Here is a 22,213-nt window from a genome sequence, read left to right as displayed (position 1 = left end):
AGGAAGAGCCAGCACCGCCCGCCCCGTCCCGTCCCCCCCCCCCCCCCCCCCGTACCTTGGGCGATGCGCAGCTTCACCTCCAGGTCCACGGGCGTGGAGACCACCGACTTGGTCAGCACCAGCACGTTCTCCAGCCCGATCACCACCACCAGGTAGGGGAAGATCTCGCTGGGGGAGGGTGGAGCGGGGCGGAGAGTGCTGAGCCCCAACACGCAGCCAGCTCCACAGGCCTGGGCAGCGGTGGGGTGTGCAGCCTGTGGTGGGGGTGCTGAGCAACCCCCACAAGCACAGGGCAGGTGGCGCGCATTCCCACCCCCAGCACCGTGGAGGGCGCTCCCTGTCCTTCCCGCACCAGGCCCTGCTGGCCGGCCCGCATTCCCACCCCCAGCACCGTGGAGGGCGCTCCCTGTCCTTCCCGCACCAGGCCCTGCTGGCCGGCCCGGCCACGGCCCCACCCCTCAGCGCGCTCTGGCCAGGCCCAGGACTGAGGAAGGGGGAGACCTGCCTCCAGCCCCCGAGAAGCTGGGCTGGGAGACCCCAGCCACACCACTGAGGCCGGCAGGAGGGGAGGCTGCCGGGAGGGCTGGCCGCGAGGGAAGCCTCCAGGGCCCAGGGCTGCTGCTGTGGGGCCTGGAGGGGCTCGGCGGGCGCAGCCGACACTACAGCGGGAAGCGGGGAGGTTAGCACCAGCAGGTTCAAGAACGAAGCTGATCTGTGAGCAGGGGAAGCAACAGGAAACACAGACGGCCTGTTTCTGCGTCCGGGTCAGGGCGGCTGGGTCAAGGTCAAGGAGCCGCAGCCTGAGGACAAACCCAGGGAGGGGCCCGGCCCAGGGGCAGGGAAAGGGCCAGGTGGCAGCTTAGAGGTGCCTTAACCTCTTTAGAACCTCACTGTGAAAGACCCGTCTTATCAGGCTTTACATGTTCTAACAGGAAAAAGGAAGAGAGCATGCTTCTCTCTCAGGCCACCTGTGCTCACGCCATCCAGGAGCAGTATGCACAAGTATGCAAGTAAGTGTACAAACACACCCACACGTACGCACACACACAATGCAGACAGTCATACATATCCATGCACCAACATACACGCACATAAATAAATACACTAGGGGCCCGGTGCACCGGTGGGGTCCCTCGGCCAGGCCTGCGCCCTCTCACAATCTGGGACGCCTCAGGAGATGTTGGAGAGCCAGTTTCAGCCCGATCCCCACAGGCCAGGCCGAGGGACCCCACTGGTGCACAAATCCATGCACCGGGCCTCTAGGATGCATATAAGATCTTTGGTTAATCTCTTCCTGCCCTCCCCCTCCCCCCTCCCCTCTGAGATTCATCAGTCTGTTCCATGTTTCCATGACTGTGTGTTGAGCGTCTGCCCCCTGGTGGTCAGTGCGCGTCATAGCTACTGGTCGGAAGGTCACCTTGGCTGTTATATATATAAAAGATATCCCATATGCATCAACATATACATGCACGTACATATACACACAGGCCATATAGTTACATATGACTACAAGCCAGGTAACTTAACGAGGAAAAAACATTCCTCTTAAATGTCAAAGCAACAACATGCCCAGTCCCGGGCCGACCAGAGGGGCATGGTCTCGCCCAAGGACCCCCCTGTGGCCAGGGGAGCCTGCTGGGGACCTACCCGCCGTTGAGGGTGGGCGTCAGGCCGAAGAGTGTGCAGAGCCCCACAGACATGAGCAGCGAGCTGAGCACCGTGACCACAGCGGCCAGAGCCAGCCCCCACTTGGACTTGACCATGTCGATCTTGCCTGGAGGGCAGAGGGCACGTCAGGGGCATGTTCCCGACCCTCCCACAGCCCTGGAGGAGCTGCTAGGAGTGAACCGACCGTGACAGGTTTCACCAAAGGAAAGGACAGCACGTACATCCCACCCCAGGGACACAGGGCCTTTTGCTGAGGAGCCCGCAGAGCCCTGGGCCGGGGATAAGCCCCTCGAGGCAGGACCTACGCGTGGAGAAGTAGATGTAGGCGAACAGGATGATGTAGGTGGTCACGAGCGGGATGAGCTCGGCGACACCGATCTCCTCCTTGAAGTGCACGTGCACCAGGCTCTCGGCCCGCAGGCTGCAGTTGGGGCTGGGATGCAGGAGCATCAGGCGGGCCCGCAGGCTGCTCAGGAACCTGGCATGGGGGGGCGGGGGGGCTGTCCCTCACGGTCCAGGGGACAAGGACAACCCCTGGGAGGGGCCCAGCAAAGCTTCCCTCCTCGAGTCGGTACCAGCCCTTGGCCCACCCAGCGCCCAGGCCCAGGCCCCGGGGAGGCAGCCGGAGGCGCTCCATGTCCTCGCCTGCTGGGGCCGCTGCAGCGCTGCTGGAGGACGCCCAGCCCCAGGGGCCCGGGGCGAGCAGCTGGGGGGCCGGCCCTACGCTCCAGAGCAGGGGTCCTCACACTTTTTAAACGGGGGGCCGTTCACTGTCCCTCATACCGTTGGAGGGCCGGACTATAGTTTAAAAAAAAGCTATGAACAAATTCCTATACACACTGCACATATCTTATTTTGAAGTAAAAGAACAAATGTTTTCGGGGGGCCGCATGTGGCCCGCAGGCCGTAGTTTGAGGACCCCTGCTCCAGAGAGACTGCTGGGGGCACCAGGACACCGGGCTTGCCAGCCCTGCCTTAGCCCCTTACTCTGGACCCCCCACCGTGAGCAGACGGACCCGCAGCCTGAGGGATAAACTCCACAGGCAGCCGGGTCCTGCACGTCAGGGGCGCCTGGACACTGCCCGGAACAGGGACCCCAGCTTTGTGGCACCCGCAGCCCGAGGAGCCCGTGGCTCACTTGGCGTGGTAGTGCCGGAAGACCAGGGTGATGGAGTAGGCGGCCATCCTCTTCCTCGTGAACAGGTTCACCCCGCTGTACTTCCCGGGGACCCCAAACAGCAGATCTGCAGGGAGAAACCAGCAGGCGCTGACCAAGGCCTCCCCACCTCCACCTGGCATGAGGGTGGCCCCTGACCTGCCGAGCACCCATCGCAGGGCTAGGTGGCGACGCCCGAGGCACCTTTGAGCGTGGCTGAGGTCTGCAGGGTCTTGGGCTCGTGCTGGTGGATGGTCGCGATGATGTCGGGGTCGGCGTGGAAGTGCTCGCGGTCATTCTGCCAGAAGTTGGCCGGGGACAGCAGCAGGCAGCCGTGCTCGGGGAGCAGGTTCCGGAGCTTCCTGAGGCCTGGCAGCAGGTCGGTCACCTGCAGGCACACCTCCTCCAGGCTCCTGGCCCCAGAGCTGGCAGGGAAGGGAGGCACGTGTGATGACACGGGCAGGCCCACGCCTGGCGGCACCGTGCCATCCAGGCCCCAGGTGCCGGTGTCTGAGCCCGAGGTCAGGCAGCCAGGAAAGGCTCCTCCAGGTCGACAGCCACGTGGGGGTCGGACCTTCCAAGCGTGTGGAGCCCAAAGGCTGATCATCTGACAGGCCGGCCAGGGCATGCGCAGCCCCGCCCACCAAGACGCCTGGCCCACCCAGGGGGCAGAGGGGCGAGGGGAAGAGCGGGCTCCGTGCACCCAGGGCCACCAGAGCCCCTGCTGCCAACACCTGCGGATTCAGCCGTGCCTCCCCAGGTGGAGCTCCGAGACGCGTCCCCGGCCCTCAGGCAGCTCCTCGCGGGTGGGCCAGGGGCCACTCCCTCTGCCTGACACCCAGGCCCAAGCTCAGGCGCAGGCGCAGGCGCAGCCACGGGAGCGCGGGTGGGCCTTGCAGAGCTGCTGGCTCCGTGGTGGCACTGAGGACACGCCCGCCTCCCCACAGCGGGGCTGGGCTGGGACGCCCGGGTACCTGTCTCTCAGCACGTGGTTCCGGATCTCCTCCACCAGCTGGAAGGCCCGGGAGAGAGGGGAGCGGAACACGTCCACGGCCAGGAGGTCCTTGTGCCAGGGCGACACCGAGGACTTGACGAAGATCTGCTGGACGTACGCCACCGGGGCGCCCACGTACTGCGGAGAGACGGGCGCCAGAGGTCAGTGCGCCAGAGGCGCCGCCAGGTCCACCTCGGGCTGAGCAGAAATGAAGGCGTCCAGGCCCGGCCGGCGTGGCTCAGTGGCTGAGCGTTGACCTATGAACCAGGAGGTCAGGGTTCGATTCCCACTCAGGACACATGCCAGGTTTTGGGCTCCATCCCCAGTGGGGCGCGTGCAGGAGGCAGCCGATCCATGCTTCTCCCTCATCATGGATGTTTCTGTCTCTCCCTTCCCCTGCCTCTCTGAACTGATAGAAACCTGTTGTTTACACGTGGGCGTCCGCGGGGGACACGCATGTCTGATCCCCACACGAGGCTGCGAGCGCCCGTTTCGCCGAGACAGGGAGAAGGTGGCTGCAGGGCTGGGGGAGACGGCGCCTGTTTAGGGACAGTTTCTGTTTTACGAGAGGAAGGGAGCCAGGCGGGCGGCGGTGCTGGGCACACCGCAGCGAGAATGTGTTTAATGCCGCTAAACTGGACGCATAAAGATGGTTAAGACGGTACATTTATTGTTAAGATGCACAATTTTAAAAACTGGAAGGAAAAATAACCTGTCTCCTCCGCCCCTTGGAGCCCCCACCCTGTGAAGTGGGCGCATGGGGAGCTGCCCAGGACGCAAGGCCAGGATGCGCCGGGAGGGGCTCCCTCAGCCCGGCAGCAGCCTTGGCCGCCCTGACTGCCGAGACCCTGAGCCGAGGCCGCAGATAAGAAGCCAAGGCTCAGGCGTCCCTGGCCCGGCTGACGCGCGAGGCAGGTGGCCCAAGGCCCTGGGAAAGACCACGTCCAGGCGCCGACCTCCCAGGCAGGGCTCGCGGGAGGCTCGGGTCTCCACATGCGCCAGGCTGGGCCCTGACTCACTGAGGAAACGAGACGAGTATCTCCAGCCCTGGACACTGTGAGGACCAAACACAGGACCCCCAGCAAGGTGTCGGCCAAGAGCCTGTGAGCTGCAGCTCCTCCAGTTCTCCTCCCGCCCCCCACTCCCGCCCCACCCCCCGGCTGCACGGCCCGCCGCCTCCAAGGTCAGCAGGCTGGTCTTCCCGTCACTGTCCTCTCACCCCGGCCCCGGCCAGTTGGCACCAGCACCTACCCACTCGGGCCGCTCGCTCGGCTCTCCTGGCGTGGGGCCCGGGGCCACGGGCGGGGGCGAGTAGTCCTTCACGGGGGTGGTGAACTCCACGGGCCCCGTCCCCGGCAGGGGGAGCTTCAGCAGCGGGTAGCTGGAGGGGCAGGAGGAGAGGGAGTTAGGGCACGACGGAGCGAGTCGGCGCTGAGGACGGGCGCGGAGCCCCCGCAGCTGCACTGAACCCGAAGGGCTGCACACGCAGACACGGAGCCACCCAGGCAGGAATTCTTATTTTTATTTATTTTTTAAAATATATTTTTATTGGTTTCAGAGAAGAAGGAAAAGGGAGAGAGAGAGGAACATCAGTGATGAGAGAGCATCCTGGACCAGCTGCCTCCTGCACGCCCCCCACTGGGCATCGAGCCCCAAACCCTGCAGGTGACCCCCTGGTTCCTGGGTCGATGCTCAGCCCGAGCCCCACCGGCCGGTGCAGTTGGGAATTTCTAACTCATTTCACGGGACACACGGCGCCTGTGCACAGAGCCTCCCTAGGCCGTCAGGGGGCTACGCCTCCAGCTGCTCTTGGTGACGGTTTTCTGTCCTTTTACTTCAAGCTCTTTGTGTTCTCATTTGCTTTCCACACAAAACACAGACAAACCGAAGGCCTGTCCAGGTCGAACGGGGCAGACGCTGTGAGTCCAGGAGTCCGGCCTTGGGGATGAAATGTCAGGAAAAGCCCACGGTCCCCCGACCTGCCCGGAGCCGCGCTCTCCCCGCCAGTGGGACGCGCTCTGCGCTCGGCCCAGCTCCCAGCGCACTCCCGGCCCAGGCTCCGTGTGTATCACCTGCCACAGGAAGTCCCGTCCCAAAGCCGGGATCAGGCCTCCCCGCTTTGAATCAGCAGCTGCCACACTCGCCCCACCCCAGACGGCGACACCCACTCCAGATGGCGACGGCACAGAGGAAGCCCCTCCCTCAGCGGCCAGAGCGGCCTTCGGGGAAGGGGTCACAGCACCCCTCCTTCACCTTCAACTGCCCACAGACACGCGCTAAAGTCCGGTCAGGCCCTCGGCCACCACGCGTTACCTCTCACCCCGTGCAAAGGCGGGAAGGCCACAGAGGAACGGAGCTCAGAGGGGGCCGGACTCCACGCCAACCAGAGGCAGCCGAGCCACTGTCCCTGAGGCCACTGTCCACGAGGCCACAGATCCCGAGGCCACCGTCCCCGAGGCCACAGCTCCCCCAAGGTCACAGCTCCCGAGGCCACCGTCCCCGAGGCCACCGTCCCCCAGGCCACAGATCACGAGGCCACCGTCCCCAAGGCCACCGTCCACGAGGCCACAGATCCTGAGGCCATCCCCGAGGCCACCGTCCCCGAGGCCACCGTCCCCGAGGCCACCGTCCCCGAGGCCACCGTCCCCGAGGCCACCGCCAACAGCCGCTCCCGCAACAGAATCCAGAGAAAATGCTCTAATGGAGCCGGGCAGAACGTCCAAGGTCTTTGAAGGCACAGCCGTGTGGCCCCCAGGCCCCCAGGGACTTGTTAGAGGCGACTCCTGGGGCCTCTCCCAGGCCTTCCCGCCAACACGCAATGAACAGTTTACACGTCTGTGCCCTGCACTCAGCTGCCGGGAGTTGGCGCTGCCGGAGGGCGGGCCAGGGGCCGAGGCTGGACCGGCACAGCTCCCCTGCTCACGGGCCATGTGGACCGGACCAGCCTGGGCCTCCCCACTCTGGTGCCGTGGGAGCTGCCAGGACACTGCCCTGGCTGCCGAGGCCGGAGGACTCCGGCCACAGATGCCCGAGCGTCAGCAGGACCTTCCCAGGGAGGACGCGCATCCCCGTCCATCCGGGAAGAACCTGCCTCCTCAGCTGGAGCAGTGAGGGCGCCGCCAGCACCACGCGTGTCAGACACATCGGGGACGCCAGGGCGGCTCCTGTCCTGTGGCCGTGTCTCAGGGCCTCTCCTCTCACCATGTCCCCATCCCCGGCCTGGGGGGGCCGACGCCACCGAGCAGCCACGCTCTCCCCGCAGTCCTGGGTGAGCAGGTCTGCCAGGGGGCGCCCGAGGAGCTGATCAAATGGACTGTGCGCCCGGCCGGTGTGGTTCAGTGGATAGAGCGTCGGCTGCGGGCGGAAGGGTCCTGGGTTCGATTCCAGTCAAATGGCATGTACCTCAGTTGCAGGCTCGATCGCCAGGCCCCAGTCGGGTGTGTGAGGGAGGCAACCATCGATGTGTTTCTCACCCTGTCTCCCCTCCCTCCCGCTCTCCCTAAAAGTCAACGGGAAAACACGCGTGGTGAGGATCAGCCCCACCATCACCACCACGGAAGGACTTGGCCTCGCAGACGGGAGGCCCGCTGTCCCGGCACCAGAAGGGACCGTTGCTGTGAGAGGGAGCCCGAGCCAGGCCTCTCGGTGAGCTGGCGATTCCTCGTCCAGCACCACCTCGAAGGGTGTTACCAGCGACGGCTCGCGGACACGCGGGCTGAGGGCTGACTCCGGGCTCCAGGGCTCGCCCCTCGGGCCCCGGGGTAAGGAGACACCTGGCCACGGCCCCGGAGCGGTCAGCCTGGGACCCTGCTGCCCCCACACCGCCCACCCCCGGGCCCTGGGCACGTACCAGCAGGCGAGGATGCAGAGCCCCGTGAAGAGGGTGATGGGGACGGGGTAGGAGGCGCAGAGCAGCCCATGGTTGTAGAAGGCCCGCGATATCTTCTCACGTAGCCTGTCAGTCAGGGTCATCCTCAGTGCAGGTCACCTCGCTGCCATCCCGGACGTGCGTAGGGGTCAGCCGGCAGGCGCTCCCCGGGGCTGGCGGCCACCATCTGCCCTGGGGGGAGGGGAAGCAGTGAGCAAGGGGGTGGCTGGGAGGTGCAGTGACGGGGGAGGGGGCGCCTCGGGGCGTCCACACCAGGACGTCTAACAGGCGCTCCCCCGGGCGTGGCCCCACGAGGCCATCGCCTCCCGCCCCCTCTGTGCGCAGTCAGACGAGAGCACCTTTGGGGAAACCTTCAGGCAGGGCTGACCCCATCGGCAGGGACTCACGGGTCAAGCATGTCCAGGGGGTCAGCCCCCCGGGAAAGCACCCACAGCCGCCTGAGGCACCCTCCGGCCGACAGCCCCACGCCCTCCTGAGGAGCAGCCGGGCGCAGGGACCCGCCTCTCGGGGTCTGGCCTGGAGGACTCAGGCCGCCCTGTCCGCAGGCCGGGGCCTCTCTCCCTGGGTCTGACTTCTGTGCAGGAAGGAGAGGACCTGGATGGGGGCCTCATTCGCCCTTAGGGGTCCCTCCCCGGATGAGGGTGGGGGCTCAGGCGTCGGTCCCTTCTGAGGACGAGCTCCCCGCTTCTTCCAGCCGTGCCGCACCCCATGCCGCACCCCGTGTCCCAGCAAACCCTCCTTTGCCTGGGAGCCAAAGCCCAGATCTGCTGCCTCCGAGCGGACACCCTTAAACCGACCAATCGAGCAGGAAACTCGGGGGACCCGGGGTCCGCGGGACCCAGAACCCCTTCCTCACGGCGCTCCCCAACCGAGTTCAGCGTGAAACCCGCTGCTCCCTCCCAGGTCCCGGCTGCGGTCGGCGCGCAGGAACCTGCTCAGACACGTGTCCTGGCTCCGGAGGCTCCGGAGGCAAACTCGGGCCAAAGAGCCGGCGCCTCAGCAGTGTCAGGACCAGGAGACACAGAGCGAGTGGCCGCCGGCAGCCCTCCCTCCTGCAGGCACAGCCTCAGCGCACACGCACTTCCACGTCCCCTCCAGCCGCCTTCTCAGGGTCCGTGCGACAGGCCAGGGCCAGGGCGGGAGCGGAGCTGGGCACAGGCTCCCCCGCAGGGCAGTCTCAGGCGACTACAGCCACTGCTCCCACCTGGCGGACGCGGGACTGGAACGTCTGCTCCTGTGCCCCGACCCCCTTCTGTCCCCAACAGGGAAGCAAACACTCAGAAGAGATACCCTGTGGAGACAGACCCGCAAGAGGGTCCCTGAGGCCATGGCTGGGCGACGACCTAGGGAGATGGCGGCACAGGCCCGGGTTGCAGGCTCGCTCCCCAATGGGCGCGCAGGAGGCAGCCACCTGTGACTCTCTCACCACTAGCGTCTCTCCCTCTCCTTTCTCCCCGAGGACAGAGAGCGGCACCCGCAGCAGCTTTTCCAGCCTCGGCCCTCAGGGTCCCAAACCATCTTCCTCGTCTTCAGAAGTGGCTGACCTGCACACAGGCTCCCTCCTCCTTCCCACAGCCCCTCACGCACGCCTGCGCCCCCTCTCCGCCTCGCGGGACTTCACGGGAGAGGCCTCGTTCTGGTCCGCGCCCCGTTAATCGCAATCCCCGCTGGCCAGACGGGCAGTTCCTGTTGTTCCATCTCCAAGTTAAACAACTCGTCTCCTCTCCCTTCTGCGGTGACTCCACTCAGTGACTTCTGTTTAGTTTTCGTCATGAAATGTCTAATGTCAGGTTCATGTCTAGTTTTCCATCTGTTTCAAGACTGTTCACCCTCACTTCTCAGAGCAAGAGAAGAAAACCCTCCATGCACAGGCCCCGCAGCCCCTGTGGGCCCACGAGGGTGGGCGACCGGTTCACAGGAAACATCACACGAGCACTCTCCCCGCGAGGCGGCCTTCGGAAACCAGAGAACCACCTTCCCAGACGGAACCAGCGCTCAGAGGCTCCTCGGGCGACCTGCCGGAGGGGAACCTGGGAGGAGCCCTTGTGCTCCAAGGGGAGGGACGACGCCCGTCAAGGTGAGGACATCGTCCAGTCATGCACCGCTTAGCAACGGGATTGCGTCACTGCGTCAACATCGGATGCACTTACACAAGCGAGCGGCCGCCCAGGGCACCCCAGGCCGCTGCTCTATACAGCCCAGCTCCTCCTGCAAACCCGCACGGCAGGTTATCGCACTGAACACTGTAGGTAATTGCAACACAGCGGCAAGTATTTGTGGATGTAAACCTACCCAAACAAAGAAAGGGTACAGTAAATACCTGGTATAGAAGACAAAGTGTGAGTGTGTGTGTGTGTGTGTGTGTGTGTGCGCGCGCGCGCCCTGGGGAGCAAGGGGAGGGCTGAGGAGGGAGGCGCTGTCAGTGGGAGACCAGGAGGAGGGAAGGAGGGAGAGGGAGAGGGAGAGAGCAGAGATCAAGAGACCCAGAGACGTAAAACTTGAGAAATAATGAAAGGGAGAGGGAGGGAGGGAAGGAGGCGCGTGCGGGCACACACACACACACACACACACACACCCAGCGCGCGCGCGCCCAGCAGGGGGTGCTCCCGGGCACCCCTCCCCTCCAGCCCTCCCTCACTCCCTCACAACCCCCGGCCCCTGCACAGGAGGGCGCAGGGCAGGTGCACAGCAAGCTGAGCCTGGTCTGTGAGACCGCCCACAGCTGGCAGCGAAGGCCGGGCCTTTTCCTACAACATGACAAACTGTTTGCTCCTAACCCATCGTGACCTCCGAGACCAGCCTCGCGTGCAGGGCCTGGCGCCGACACAGCGCCACCCGCATTACGTGGTGTGCTAGCCACTTGCATGTAAAAGTTAAAGGACAAAAGTGTTGAGAATCACTATAGCTACAATAATTCGTTAATGGAGACACAATATAAAAACATGTAAATTGTGCCCTATCTGGTTTGGCTCTGCGGACTGAAGGGTTTGGGGTTCGATTCCAGTCAAGGGCACATGCCCGGTTGTGGGCTCCATCCCCGGTGTGGGGTGTACAGGAGGCGGCCGATCCATGATTCTCTCTCATCATTGATGTTTCTTCTCCCTCTCCCTCTCCCTTCCTCTCTGAAATCAATAAAAATATATTTAAAAAATAAAATCAGTAAAAACATATTTTTACAATGTAAATTGTGACATCTATGGGTGATAAAAAACATAGACTTTTTGTAAAATTAAGGTAACTTAAAATAGATTGTTGCAACTATAGATGTTCTGTGTAACTCATGGTAACCACAAAAGAAAAAGTATAGCAGCTACACAAGAGATAAAGAGAAAGGAATCAAAACATTCAATTGATTGAAAAGTTACCAATTCATAAAGACAGCAAAAAAGAAACTTACAAGACAGCCAGAGAGCGAGATGGCAGGACTCAGGCCTTAACTATCAACAATGACTTTAAATCTAAATACATCAAATTCTCGAATCAAAAGGCTCAGAGTAGCCGAACGGGTTAAAGAGTGAGACACACTGTGTGCTGCGCGAGAGGCTCACTCAGCTGCAAGGACACAGAGCTCCGCTGGGGGCGGGACGCTGAGCCCTCGGTTCTGCACCTCCGTCCACGCCCTCCGCTTTGAGGGCCACAAAGCCCTCAGTCTGACCCCGGCCCAGGGAGCAGGTGCCACGGCCACCCTCCAGGCTCCTTTCTCGCACCATCTATCTGAGTGGCGCTTCAGGCCACTCCCTCCGGCAGCCAGGACTGTGGCGTCCACACCGCAGCAGCCGTGCCTCAGTGTCCCAGCCCCCCAGGCCCTCCCCCGCCCATGGAGCACAGGGACAGCTTCCCTGTGCCGCTCCCGACTGTCGGCGGAGGCGGGGCCGAGCTGTGGGCGGCGTTATAGTCTGCGGATGGGTCCAGCACGTCCAGGCCTTGACATTCACTCCCTCGCGCACACACGCACCAGAGCCACTCCCAGTCCCGCAAGCCCGTCACGGTGGGCGCCGCGTCCAGGCGAACCCACTCATTCCTGAATCACATTTGCACTGCCTTGTCTGGGCTCAGACACGCTCAGACGCACAAAAGCGTGCACTGGAGACAGCTGCCGACAGGACTCGGCCGTGGCACACGCAGGTCTGCAGCCAGGAGCGACAGGCGTGCCCTCCAGGTCCGTGCCCGTCACGCTGACACGCAGCGACGCCATCGCCTAAGGACGCATCTCTCAGAGCAGACCCACCGCGAAGCGCCGCATGACTCTGCGTGTGTTTGCATGAGACACAGATTCAGCTACGTGTTTATATCCTTCTCGGCCCCAAGCGAACCTGGAGCCCAGTGGGAGCACAAAGCTTCTCTAGAAACAATGTCGACAAAACCCATTTAAAAACCGAAGCCTGATGGAAAATGGGCCAAGGGCAGTCAGCTCCTCCACAGAAGGAAATGGAAACGGCCTTCAGCCGTCAGGCAGCCGGAGACACATCAACCAACCTGAGCTGGGCGTGTGCCTGCTGCTCTGTAACTTCCCTATAATTTGAACCAAGAAGTTCTGGGGGGAAGTAGAGAGAAATGGTTTCCCTTATCGAACTGGCAGAGCTCACACGCAGTAGCACAGAGCTGGTGGGGGGTGGACAGTGGCACTGCCCGCGGACAGCGGCGAGGGCAAGCCCTCCGTGGAGGTGCATCTGGCAGGAGCCATCAGGATGGCCAAACAGCCATGGCCGGTGTGGCTCAGTGGATAGAGCGTCAGCCTGTGGACCAGAGGGTCCCGGGTTCAATTCCAGTCAAGGGCACGTACCTGGGTGGCAGGCTCCTCCCTGGCCCGGGCCCTGGTCGGGGCACCTGCAGGAGGCAACCAATCAATGTGTTTCTCTCACATGGATGTTTCCCTGTCTTTCCCTCTCTCTTCCACTCTCCCTAAAATCAACAGGAAAATATCCTCAGGTGAGGATTAAAAAAAAATTTTAACGGCCAAAGCATATACTCCCCGACTAGTGCTCCTGCCCCTGGTGCGTGAGCAGACGGTGCGCGGGGCCGTGCTGGGCTGATGCGACGGAGGCTCCTCCATGTTCCCTGCACCAGCACACGCGACACACCTTCACGGCCACCAGGAGCTCTGGCTGAAGGGCACGAGGCACCTCCTGACAATGGGGTATTGTGAGCGACAACGAGAAAGCTCTCACGTGTTGATACTGAACTATGACAATCGGAGACGAACAGCGAGGGACACAGGGCGCCACCTGCGTGCAAAGAAAGGGGCTCTGTGTGTGTCTGTGCCATGCACGCCCTGACCCGACACCCGAGAACTGGGAACGCGGCCGCCCTGGGGAGAGGACCTGGGGATCTGTGGCCAGGGCGGGAGGGAGGGGACCTCCTGCGTGCACGCTGCGGCGCCTGCTGAATTCTGTGCCACGTGAGTGTGCGACTGCACCGACAGGGAAAATCAAAAAACAAGCTTCCCGTGGAAGCAGCACAAGCTCTGAGCCTGTGTCCCTCCACCCTGCCCTGCGTGTGCCCACCCCGTGTGTGTGCCCACCCCGCCCTGCGTGTGCCCACCCCGCCCTGCATGTGCCCACCCCGCCCTGTGTGTGCCCACCCCGTCCTGTGTATACTCCTGCGTGTGCCCACCCCGCCCTGTGTGTGCCCACCCGGCCCTGTGTGTGCCCACCCGCCCTGCGTGTGCCCACCCCGCCCTGCGTGTGCCCACCCGCCCTGCATGTGCCCACCCCGCCCTGTGTGTGCCCACCCCGCCCTGTGTGTACTCCTGCGTGTGCCCACCCCGCCCTGCATGTGCCCACCCCGCCCTGCATGTGCCCACCCCACCCTGTGTGTACTCCTGCGTGTGCCCACCCCGCCCTGCGTGTGCCCACCCCGCCCTGTGTGTACTCCTGCGTGTGCCCACCCCGCCCTGCATGTGCCCACCCCGCCCTGTGTGTGCCCACCCCGCCCTGCATGTGCCCACCCCGCCCTGTGTGTACTCCTGCGTGTGCCCACCCCGCCCTGCATGTGCCCACCCCGCCCTGGGTGTACTCCTGCGTGTGCCCACCCCGCCCTGTGTGTGCCCACCCCGCCCTGTGTGTGCCCACCCCGCCCTGTGTGTACTCCTGCGTGTGCCCACCCCGCCCAGTGTGTGCCCACCCCGCCCTGGGTGTACTCCTGCGTGTGCCCACCCTGCCCTGCGTGTGCCCACCCCGCCCTGCGTGTGCCCACCCCGCCCTGTGTGTGCCCACCCCGCCCTGTGTGTGCCCACCCCGCCCTGTGTGTGCCCATCCCGCCCTGTGTGTACTCCTGCGTGTGCCCACCCCGCCCTGCGTGGACTCACCCCGTCCTGCGTGCATCCCAGCCCTCTCGGCTCCCTCATGGCCGGGTCCCTCCCGGGAGCAGTCACAGCTGTAGGCCTCTGCTCCCTGGAGCACCCAGGGCTCGGTCGGTGCCGAGTGGAAAGTCACGGCAGGTCTGTTCTCTGAGCCGACCGAGTCCGTGGGTGCAAACGAGTCATTTGGGGAAAAGGAGGCTTTTCTGAAAAGGGGACCAGTGGTCAGGACGGACTCTGCTTCTCTAAGCATCAACATGAGCCACGGAAGCTGGAGGAACTGCCAAGTGAACTGAAAAGAGAAAGGGGTTTGGTTCAGGAATGAAAGCCCATCTCGGAGCATGCGAACCTGAGCACACACGTTGGAGAGGCTGGACCGAGTACGTTGGCACGGCAACGCCCGGTGGAAGGGAAGCCAAATCCGTTACCTGTCGGGAGGCCATCGCGCGTCCCACGCACGCGGGCGCCAACGGACACTGGAGAGTGACCCCCACGCCAGCTGCCGACGCTCTTCTTCCCTCCGGACCTGGGCAGGGAGACTGGCCAGGGGCCTGAACTGACCACGGCTACCGGCGTGTGCCAGGATCTGCTTTAAAGCTGGCCACCGCCAGGGCCCAGGGCAACCCCAGGTTTCACAAGACAAGCCCTTGGGCCCAGGGGAGGTGCCTGAGCCCCGTGCCAGCAGGAGAGACGGAAGCACGGCCAGAACCAGCCCCGGCGCCCACCCCACGGACACCTCCCGGCCACACAGGACGGAGGCCTTTCGCCTGGCTTCCCACGGGAGTGTCCGCCGGCGAGCGCCAGGGTTCCGGCCGCCCACACAAAGTGGAGGCGCGAGGAGTCTCTATTTCATTGCTCACTCAAAAGCTTTTTGAAGTTTTTTGCTAGTCCTCAGCCAAGGATATTTTTCCAGTGATTTTTAGAGAGGGAGAAAGACAGAGAGTAACATCGATGTGAGAGAAACACATCAATTGGTTGCCACCTGCACGGGCCTGACCAGGGCCCGAGCCAGGGAGGAGCCTGCAATTGAGGTACGTGCCCTTGACCGGAATCGAACCCGGGACCCCTCCCAACGCTCTATCCACTGAGCCACACCAGCTAGGGTTCAATAGCTTTTAATAGCTGGACCTGTGTGGCTCAGTGGATTGAGGGTCATTCTATATACCAAGAGGTCACCAGTTTAATTCCCAGCCAGGGCACATGCCCGGGTTGCAGGCTTGATCCCCAGTGCAGTGATCCCCAGCTGATCAATGATTCTCTCATCATTGATGTTTCTCTCTCTCTCCCCCTTCCTCTCTGAAATACACACACACACACACATTAATATAGCCCTGGCCGGTTTGGCTCAGTGGACAGAGCATCAGCCTGCGGACTGAAGGGTCCCAGGTTCGATTCCCGGTCAGAACACATGCCTGGGTTGCGGGCTCGATCCCCAGTGGGGGGTGTGCAGGAGGCAGCCGATCCATGCTTCTCTCTCATTACTGATGTTTCTATCTCTCTCCCTCTCCCTTCCTCTCTGAAATCAATAAAAATATGTTTAAATACACACACACACACACACACACACACACGTGTGTGTACACATATAAAAAATTTGAGGGAAAAGGAAGAATTTGTACCCTTACAAAATTTAGTGAGAACGAACACTCGAGACTCCAAGACCCAAATGCAAGACCTGAAACAAAGAGCAAAGATTCACGACAGCTGATTTGGCAACGATTTCCTGGCCACGGCCAAAGGCCAGGCAACACAGAAGGAAAATAAACAGCTGGCTTCACGGAAGCTTCAAGTTGTGTGCATCCGAAGATACTGTCAACAGAGCCAAAAGGCAGCCACAGAGCGTGGAAACCTTACAGCCAGGTCCCTGGAGGGTGCACACACACAGCACAGAGCTCCCGAGTCCACAGCGAACAGGAAACCAACCCAACTTTTTAAATGGACACAGGACTTGAATAGCAATTTCTCCAAAGAAGAGATACGTCTGATACACACACGGAAATACACTCCAAATCACATACGAGGAGGATGAAAGTCAGAACTACACCGAGATACTCACACCACTAGGATGGCTACTAGCACGCACGCACGCGCACACACGCGCGCACATACACACACGCACACACCTGCACGCACACACACATACACACACGCGCACACACACAGGAAGTAACAAGTGTTGGCAAGAACGTGAAGAAGCCGGGACTCTGCACGCTGCTGGTGAGAATGTGAAATGGTGCGAGCGCTGGAAAACAGGATGGCGATTCCTCAGAAAGTTAACCATGGAATTACCACCCGGCCCAGCGGGTCCACTGGTGTGCACGCCCGAAAGAACTGAACACAGGGACCTGAGCAAACACGCTACCCCGTGTTCACAGCAGCACTATTCCCAACAGCCGAAGGGTACGAACAGTCCCCATCAGCAGCGGAGGCGTAACCAGCATGCGGAGCCATGAGGATGTCACGAGTGAGATGAGCCAACACAAAGGGACAGATGCCGGGGCCTCACTCACAGGATGTCCTCAGTCAGAACCGTAGGAGCAGAACGGTGCTTGCCAGGGGCTGGGGGGGACGCGGGCGTCACTGTGTGAAGGATACAGAGTTCGTGTCCCAAAGGCCGGCTTTCAATGGCGTGTGGCATTCCTGTGAGCTGATGAGCTTTGTAGCCATCGGAACCCGCTGACCTGTCCCCAGACCAGCGACTGTAAGCCTACTTTTTTTAAAAATATATTTTATTGATTTTCTACAGAGAAGAAGGGAGAGGGATAGAGTTAGAAACATCGACCAGCTGCCTCCTGCACGCCTCCCAGTGGGGATGTGCCCGCAACCCAGGTACATGCCCTTGACTGGAATCGAACCTGGGACCTATGAGTCCGCAGGCCGACGCTCTGTCCACTGAGCCAAACCGGTTTGGCTGTAAGCCTACTTTTGCCCACTCCTGTACTTAATACAAATCAGAGCCGTGGCTCAGCAGGGACGCAGCCCTTCCAGGCACTGGCCCTGAAGGACATTTCTATTGGCCTCCCGGATGCTCTCAGGGACTTTCTGTGTAGATCCCAGTGCAAGCAGACGGGGTCATGCAGAGTTCAGTGAGAAGTTAACACATTGTATGCAGGAAACGTGTTTACACGTTTTACATATTTATACATTCTACCAGTGTAGTAGAGCGCAGGACACGTATTAATACGTTTTTTATAGACTAGCGGTAGAACGCGGGTAACGTATAAATACGTAAACTAAAGTTATCGTAATTTTACTGAACGTTGCCATTTGCGCAAAAAATTAGCAAAAATGGTCCGCGCCACCTGTTAGCGCGAGATAAAAACTACCCGCAAACAATGTGTTAACTGGGAAGAGAGGCCCTCAGGCTGCCGGGAACAGGTGCACTTCCCGCACAGCCCTGGGGGTCCTTTCTGGGTTGCACGTGGGATGGCTGTTGGGAGGGGAGAATTGAAGATTATCATCCCGGCGAGAACATGATGCACCAGGCTCTCTGTTGTCTGCTAAGGCGGGTCTTGACGTTTGCAATAGTCACTGTCACTGGGTGACAAATGTGAACGGATGTCGAACCCGACCGGGACTCAGGCCCGAAAGAAGGAACCTAATCACCCCGCAGAGATGCGTACAAACATGAGCTGGTAGAGGGGAGACGGGCTGGGCGGGCTGCCATGGGCAGGGCAGGTCGTGGGGCGCTGGGGGAGGAGAGGCTGCGGCTGGAGGCCCTCTGAGTAGCACTCACTCCGGGAGGTGCAGCCCCGTGCAGCCAGGGGGGGGAGGGGGCCGGCGGAGGGGGCAGGCTGCTCACAGGAGGAAGCTATTGGAAAACAGAAACAAATGAGGCTTTGTTTTAAGAAACCAAAAAAGTTGTAGAATAGCTTTTTACATGAAAAGAGAAAGAGAGAGAGAGAGAGAGAGAGAGAGAGAGAGAGCGCGCGCGCGCAAGGAATAAGCAAGAAAGAAGCCTGTGCCGGCCGGCGTGGCCCAGTGTCAGCCTAGGAACCAGGAGGTCACGGTTCAATTCCCAGTCAGAACACAGGCCCAGGTTGCAGGCTCGATCCCCCGTGTGGGGTGTGCAGGAGGGAGCCAATCCACGATTCTCTCTCATCATCGATGTTCCTCTCTCTGCCCCCTCCCCCGAAATCAATAAAAACACATTTTTATTGATTAAAAAAAGAAGCCTGAGAAACCCACTAGTGGCTGCACAAGGATCACAGACAGAGTGTGTGTGTTTGCGCGCGCGCACGCGCGCTCTAACCACTGAGCAAACCTTAGGGCAATAAGCATCTATAATAATAAAAGTGCAATATGCTAATTAGACCGGACATCCTTCTGGACAAAGCCAGGACTGCGAGGGCTGAGGCAGAGGCGGCCGCCACCACGGTGAGGGGACGAGCCCCTTGCATGAATTTTGTGCATCGGGCCACTATCCTATATAATAAAAGGCTAATATGCAAATCAACCGAACAGCAGAACAACCAGTCACTATGACACGCACTGACCACCAAGGAGCAGATGCTCAACGCAGGAGCTGCCCCCTAGTGGTCACCGGGTTCAGGGCTGGCTGGCGAGCTCAGTGGTGGTGGAGGGAGCCTCTCCGGCCTCCGTGGCAGCGCTAAGGATGTCCGACTGATGGCAGGCCCGCTCACCACGGGTAGCGGGCCTACGCCATCAGTCGGACATCCCCGAGGGCTCTCGGACTGCGAGAGGGCACAGGCCAGGCTGAGGGACCCCCTGAGTGCGTGCCTCTAGTCATTTTTTAAAGCAGGTAGAATTCTGTAACTGCTCATTTTGAGATGACGTACCAAACACTAAAGTGGAATGAACTGAAGATCAAATCTAGTTTGTAAAAGTGATAAGAAGTCACTGTATTTTAATTTCAAAATATTTAGATGATTAAAAAATACCCTGAAGTTGGAGAATAGCACAAATATGACTACTACAACTGCCACATCTCTGTGAACTGATTGCTTCAGTCTCGCTGGCTTCTAACTGAATTAACATATTTAAAACAGAAGTTCAACCAAAGTCTAACCTGCAAAGGGCTTTACCAGTCACTGAAGCTTCAAACTGAAGAGCTGGGGCTGTGTGTGCGACGTAACTACTGGGAGATCAGATCCTCACTCGCACACATGACTGTGTTTTTAAAATAATTTATAACTGGCAGTTAATATGAAATACTATTCTCTCTGATTATGTGGAATTGCACTGAATCTCCCTAGACTTCCAATGCAAAACAAGTGGTTAGCATAAGGCCTTCGATAATGTGTCTATGCATCTAGAAAATGCTAAGGGGCAAATAAATAGTGGTTTCTGAAGGTTTGGATTATGAATCCACAACAACAATTTGAGGACATCGCCAATATATGTATATTTATATACAAATTATAGCATTCGCTTTGGCAGCACATATGTATATCAGTTATACACACACCACTGAGATACTACATATGTTCATTACTATACAGTAAAAATTCAGTCAGGCTGCTATAAACATGAAGATCGTTTTTAATTTTGTTCCTGGAGCCCATGTGCACTCTTGGTGCTCGAACACACACGCACACGCACACGCACACGCACTGACACGCCCGCTTTGGACTCCACTGCAAAGCGTGTGCGTGGCCTGGCGATACCGCCAGCGTCCTCAGGGGTGCCCACCACTCAAGCGGGAGCTGTCAAGGGCAGTGGCCACACTGCGGTCCGCATCCGGCTCAGTTCCACCACCTCCGACTCGTCTGTGGCGCTGCCTCCCTCCCTTCGCCTCAGCACCTGCTGCTGCCTCTCACCTGCCCGTGGCCAACAAAGGAGACCCCAAAGCCAGCGGGTACCACGAGCATAAAGCATCGACTCTGCTGTCGGACGAGCCTGGATCTACGCCTCTCACTCCAGGACCCAACAAATCATGTCCCTGCCACGCACCCGTAAAGAGGGCGGGAACAGCGCCATCCCACCTGGCGGTTACGGTGGAGATGAGCTTCTATTAGAGCACCGAGCACAGGACCTACACAGCGCAGGTGCTCACTAAAGCGTTTACCCAGACCTGGCCGGGTGGCTCAGTGGATAGAGCGCGGCCTGCAGACTGAATGGCCCCGGGATCGATTCCGGTCAAGGGCACAGGCCCACGTTGCCGGCTCGATCCCCAGGGGGGGCGTGCAGGAGGCAGCCGAACCATGATTCTCTCTCATCACTGATGTTTCTCTCTCTCCCTTCCGCTCTGAAATCAATAAAAACGTATTTTTTAAAGAACATTCTGTTTAAGAAAAACTCTGCCCAGAATTATTATTTCAGGAGCAAAAGGAGCCAAACCCAGGAAGGAAGCGGGTCAGAGAGGACTCGCTCGGGGGAGGCCCGCAGGCCTGGCTGGAAGGCCGGATCTCGGCTCACAAGCGGGTGCCTCTGGGAACCCCCTTCTCTGCGGGCAGCTTCCCACCGGTTCAGCGGGTGACGACACACACCCGGTGCGGGAAGGACCTGCGGGGCCAGCAATGCCGGGGCAGCAGCGGCGCACGCCTCCGTGCCGCGGGGTCTCTGGGCCCTGGGCCCGGGCGGCTGGACACCAGGAGAGCAGCCCCCGAGTCTGGGCGCTAGGAAACGTGTGGGTGCTGAGCCCACAGGTGCAGCGTTTCCCAACAGTTTGCTCACCTGTGACCTCGGGCAGCCGACAACCTTGACGCCCACTCTCTGGCCGTGAGCGAGGGGACCGTCTGCCGCCTCCAGCATCAGCGGATGCCCGTCTGCGGGGGCGGGGCAGGGAGCGGAACGGAGGGGCTCCGAGGCCCGACAAGGAGCACGGAGACTCCCCTGCACGCGTCCTGCCCCGCCGCCCGTGGGGAGGCTCCGGCTGCAGGTGTGCGGCGCCCACGCGCGATCACACGCGGGGACAGGAGCCGGCAGCTCAGCGCCGCGGGCCTCGGCCCCCGCCCCCCGCCCCCCGCCCCCCGGCAGCAGCGACGGGGACCGCGCACCCAGCTCCGCCAGCGCCCGGTCAGTGCGCCGCTGCCCCTCCTGCCCGCCGCACCGGGGCATCACCCGCCTCGGGGCTCAGGGTCACCGCCGAGGGCGGTACAGGGGCCGGAGCTGGGGGGCTCCCGCCAGGCCCCGGGCGGCCCGCCCCTCAGACCGGCTCCCGGCAGCCCCTCCGGCCCCGAGCCCGGCTGGGGTTTGGACCGAACAGAAAAGCGGCGCCGAGCAAACCTCCGAGCAGCTTCGCGGGGCCTCGCGGCTGCGCTTCCGCAAGAGGCGGGAGCGGCCGGCGCGCAGGGTCCCGAGCTCGCAGCTTCCGGGGATCGTGGGCCCCAGGGCGCGACCCCCCGACCCGGCCGCGGTCACGGGGGCCGGAGCGTGGGTGGGTGCGCGCGGCCCGCGGGGCGGGCGGGGCGGTGGAGGAGACACGGCGACCCGGCCCCCGACCCGGCCGCGGACTCCCCGCCCGGGCGGCACGGCTGCTGGACAGCGCCCACGCCCGCGCCCGCCCATCCCGGAACCCCCGGCCGCGCGGGAGGCCGAGCCGGGCCCGCGACCGGGCGCCGTGGGGACCGCGCGGTGGTACCTGTGGCGGCGGCGGCGAGGGCAGCGGCGGCGAGAGCGGCGGCGGCGTGCGCGCTCCTGGCCCGCGGTTCGGTGCGTGGGGCCGCCCCTCTCCCTCGGCCGCCGGGCACCGCGCAGCTCCCGCCCCTTCACCTCTCACCTCCCACCTTTCCCCTCCCGCCCCGCCCTCCGCACGTGGCCCGGCGCGCGCATGCGCAGTCGCGCCCACCGCAGCTCGCGCGCTCCCCCTGGCGGACGACGGCGCTCCGTGGGGAGGGGAGGGGCGGGGTGGGGCTGTGGGCGAGCCTGGAAAGCTCCCTGGTGAACCCGCGCAGAGACGCGGGGTGGGAAGGCCGTTCCCACACACACTCAGGAGCCGCGCGTCCTGCTGCTCCGCCCTCCAGGCGTTAAGGGATGGTCCTCTCGGGTGTTCCCCCCTCCTCAGCCGGCGGTAATGCGGGCACCTCAGAAGTTCCTGCTCATCACCAGGGCCTGGTGCACAGGCTCTGCACCAGTGGGACCCCTCTGCCTAGCCTGCTGGGATCGGGTGAAGCTGGCTCTCCGACATCCCCCAAGGATTGCGAAAGTGCGGTTCTCGGGTGACGCACCCCAGGTTCTGGCTCCCTCCTCTCTGGTTCCAGGTGCGTCACCCAAAAACCGCAGCTGCCAAGTCACCACAGCTCAGCA

General features: G+C 61.8%; 1 protein-coding gene across 4 annotated transcripts in view; it reads right to left on the bottom strand.

The window, feature by feature from the left end:
- Positions 1 to 21,686, bottom strand: part of LOC118668529 (SREBF chaperone) — a 28,871-nt gene extending 7,185 nt beyond the window's left edge. The window contains exons 1-9 of one of the 4 annotated variants that reach the window (XM_036333733.1): positions 21,549 to 21,686; positions 7,669 to 7,878; positions 5,070 to 5,199; positions 3,799 to 3,956; positions 3,029 to 3,249; positions 2,807 to 2,912; positions 1,974 to 2,146; positions 1,648 to 1,774; positions 56 to 168 (exon numbers count right to left, since the gene is read on the bottom strand). In XM_036333733.1, coding sequence (XP_036189626.1) covers positions 56 to 168; positions 1,648 to 1,774; positions 1,974 to 2,146; positions 2,807 to 2,912; positions 3,029 to 3,249; positions 3,799 to 3,956; positions 5,070 to 5,199; positions 7,669 to 7,790 — 1,150 coding nt within the window. In that variant the 5' untranslated portion in view covers positions 7,791 to 7,878; positions 21,549 to 21,686. The other 3 variants (XM_036333736.1, XM_036333735.1, XM_036333734.1) reach the window with 3 other exon arrangements.
- Positions 21,687 to 22,213: the final 527 nt, after the last annotated feature.

The sequence above is a fragment of the Myotis myotis genome, unplaced genomic scaffold (genome assembly GCF_014108235.1).
Source record: "Myotis myotis isolate mMyoMyo1 unplaced genomic scaffold, mMyoMyo1.p scaffold_m19_p_13, whole genome shotgun sequence".
NCBI lineage: Eukaryota > Metazoa > Chordata > Mammalia > Chiroptera > Vespertilionidae > Myotis > Myotis myotis.
Note: the sequence above shows the minus strand (reverse complement) of the source record. Positions and strands in the feature narration are given on the sequence as shown.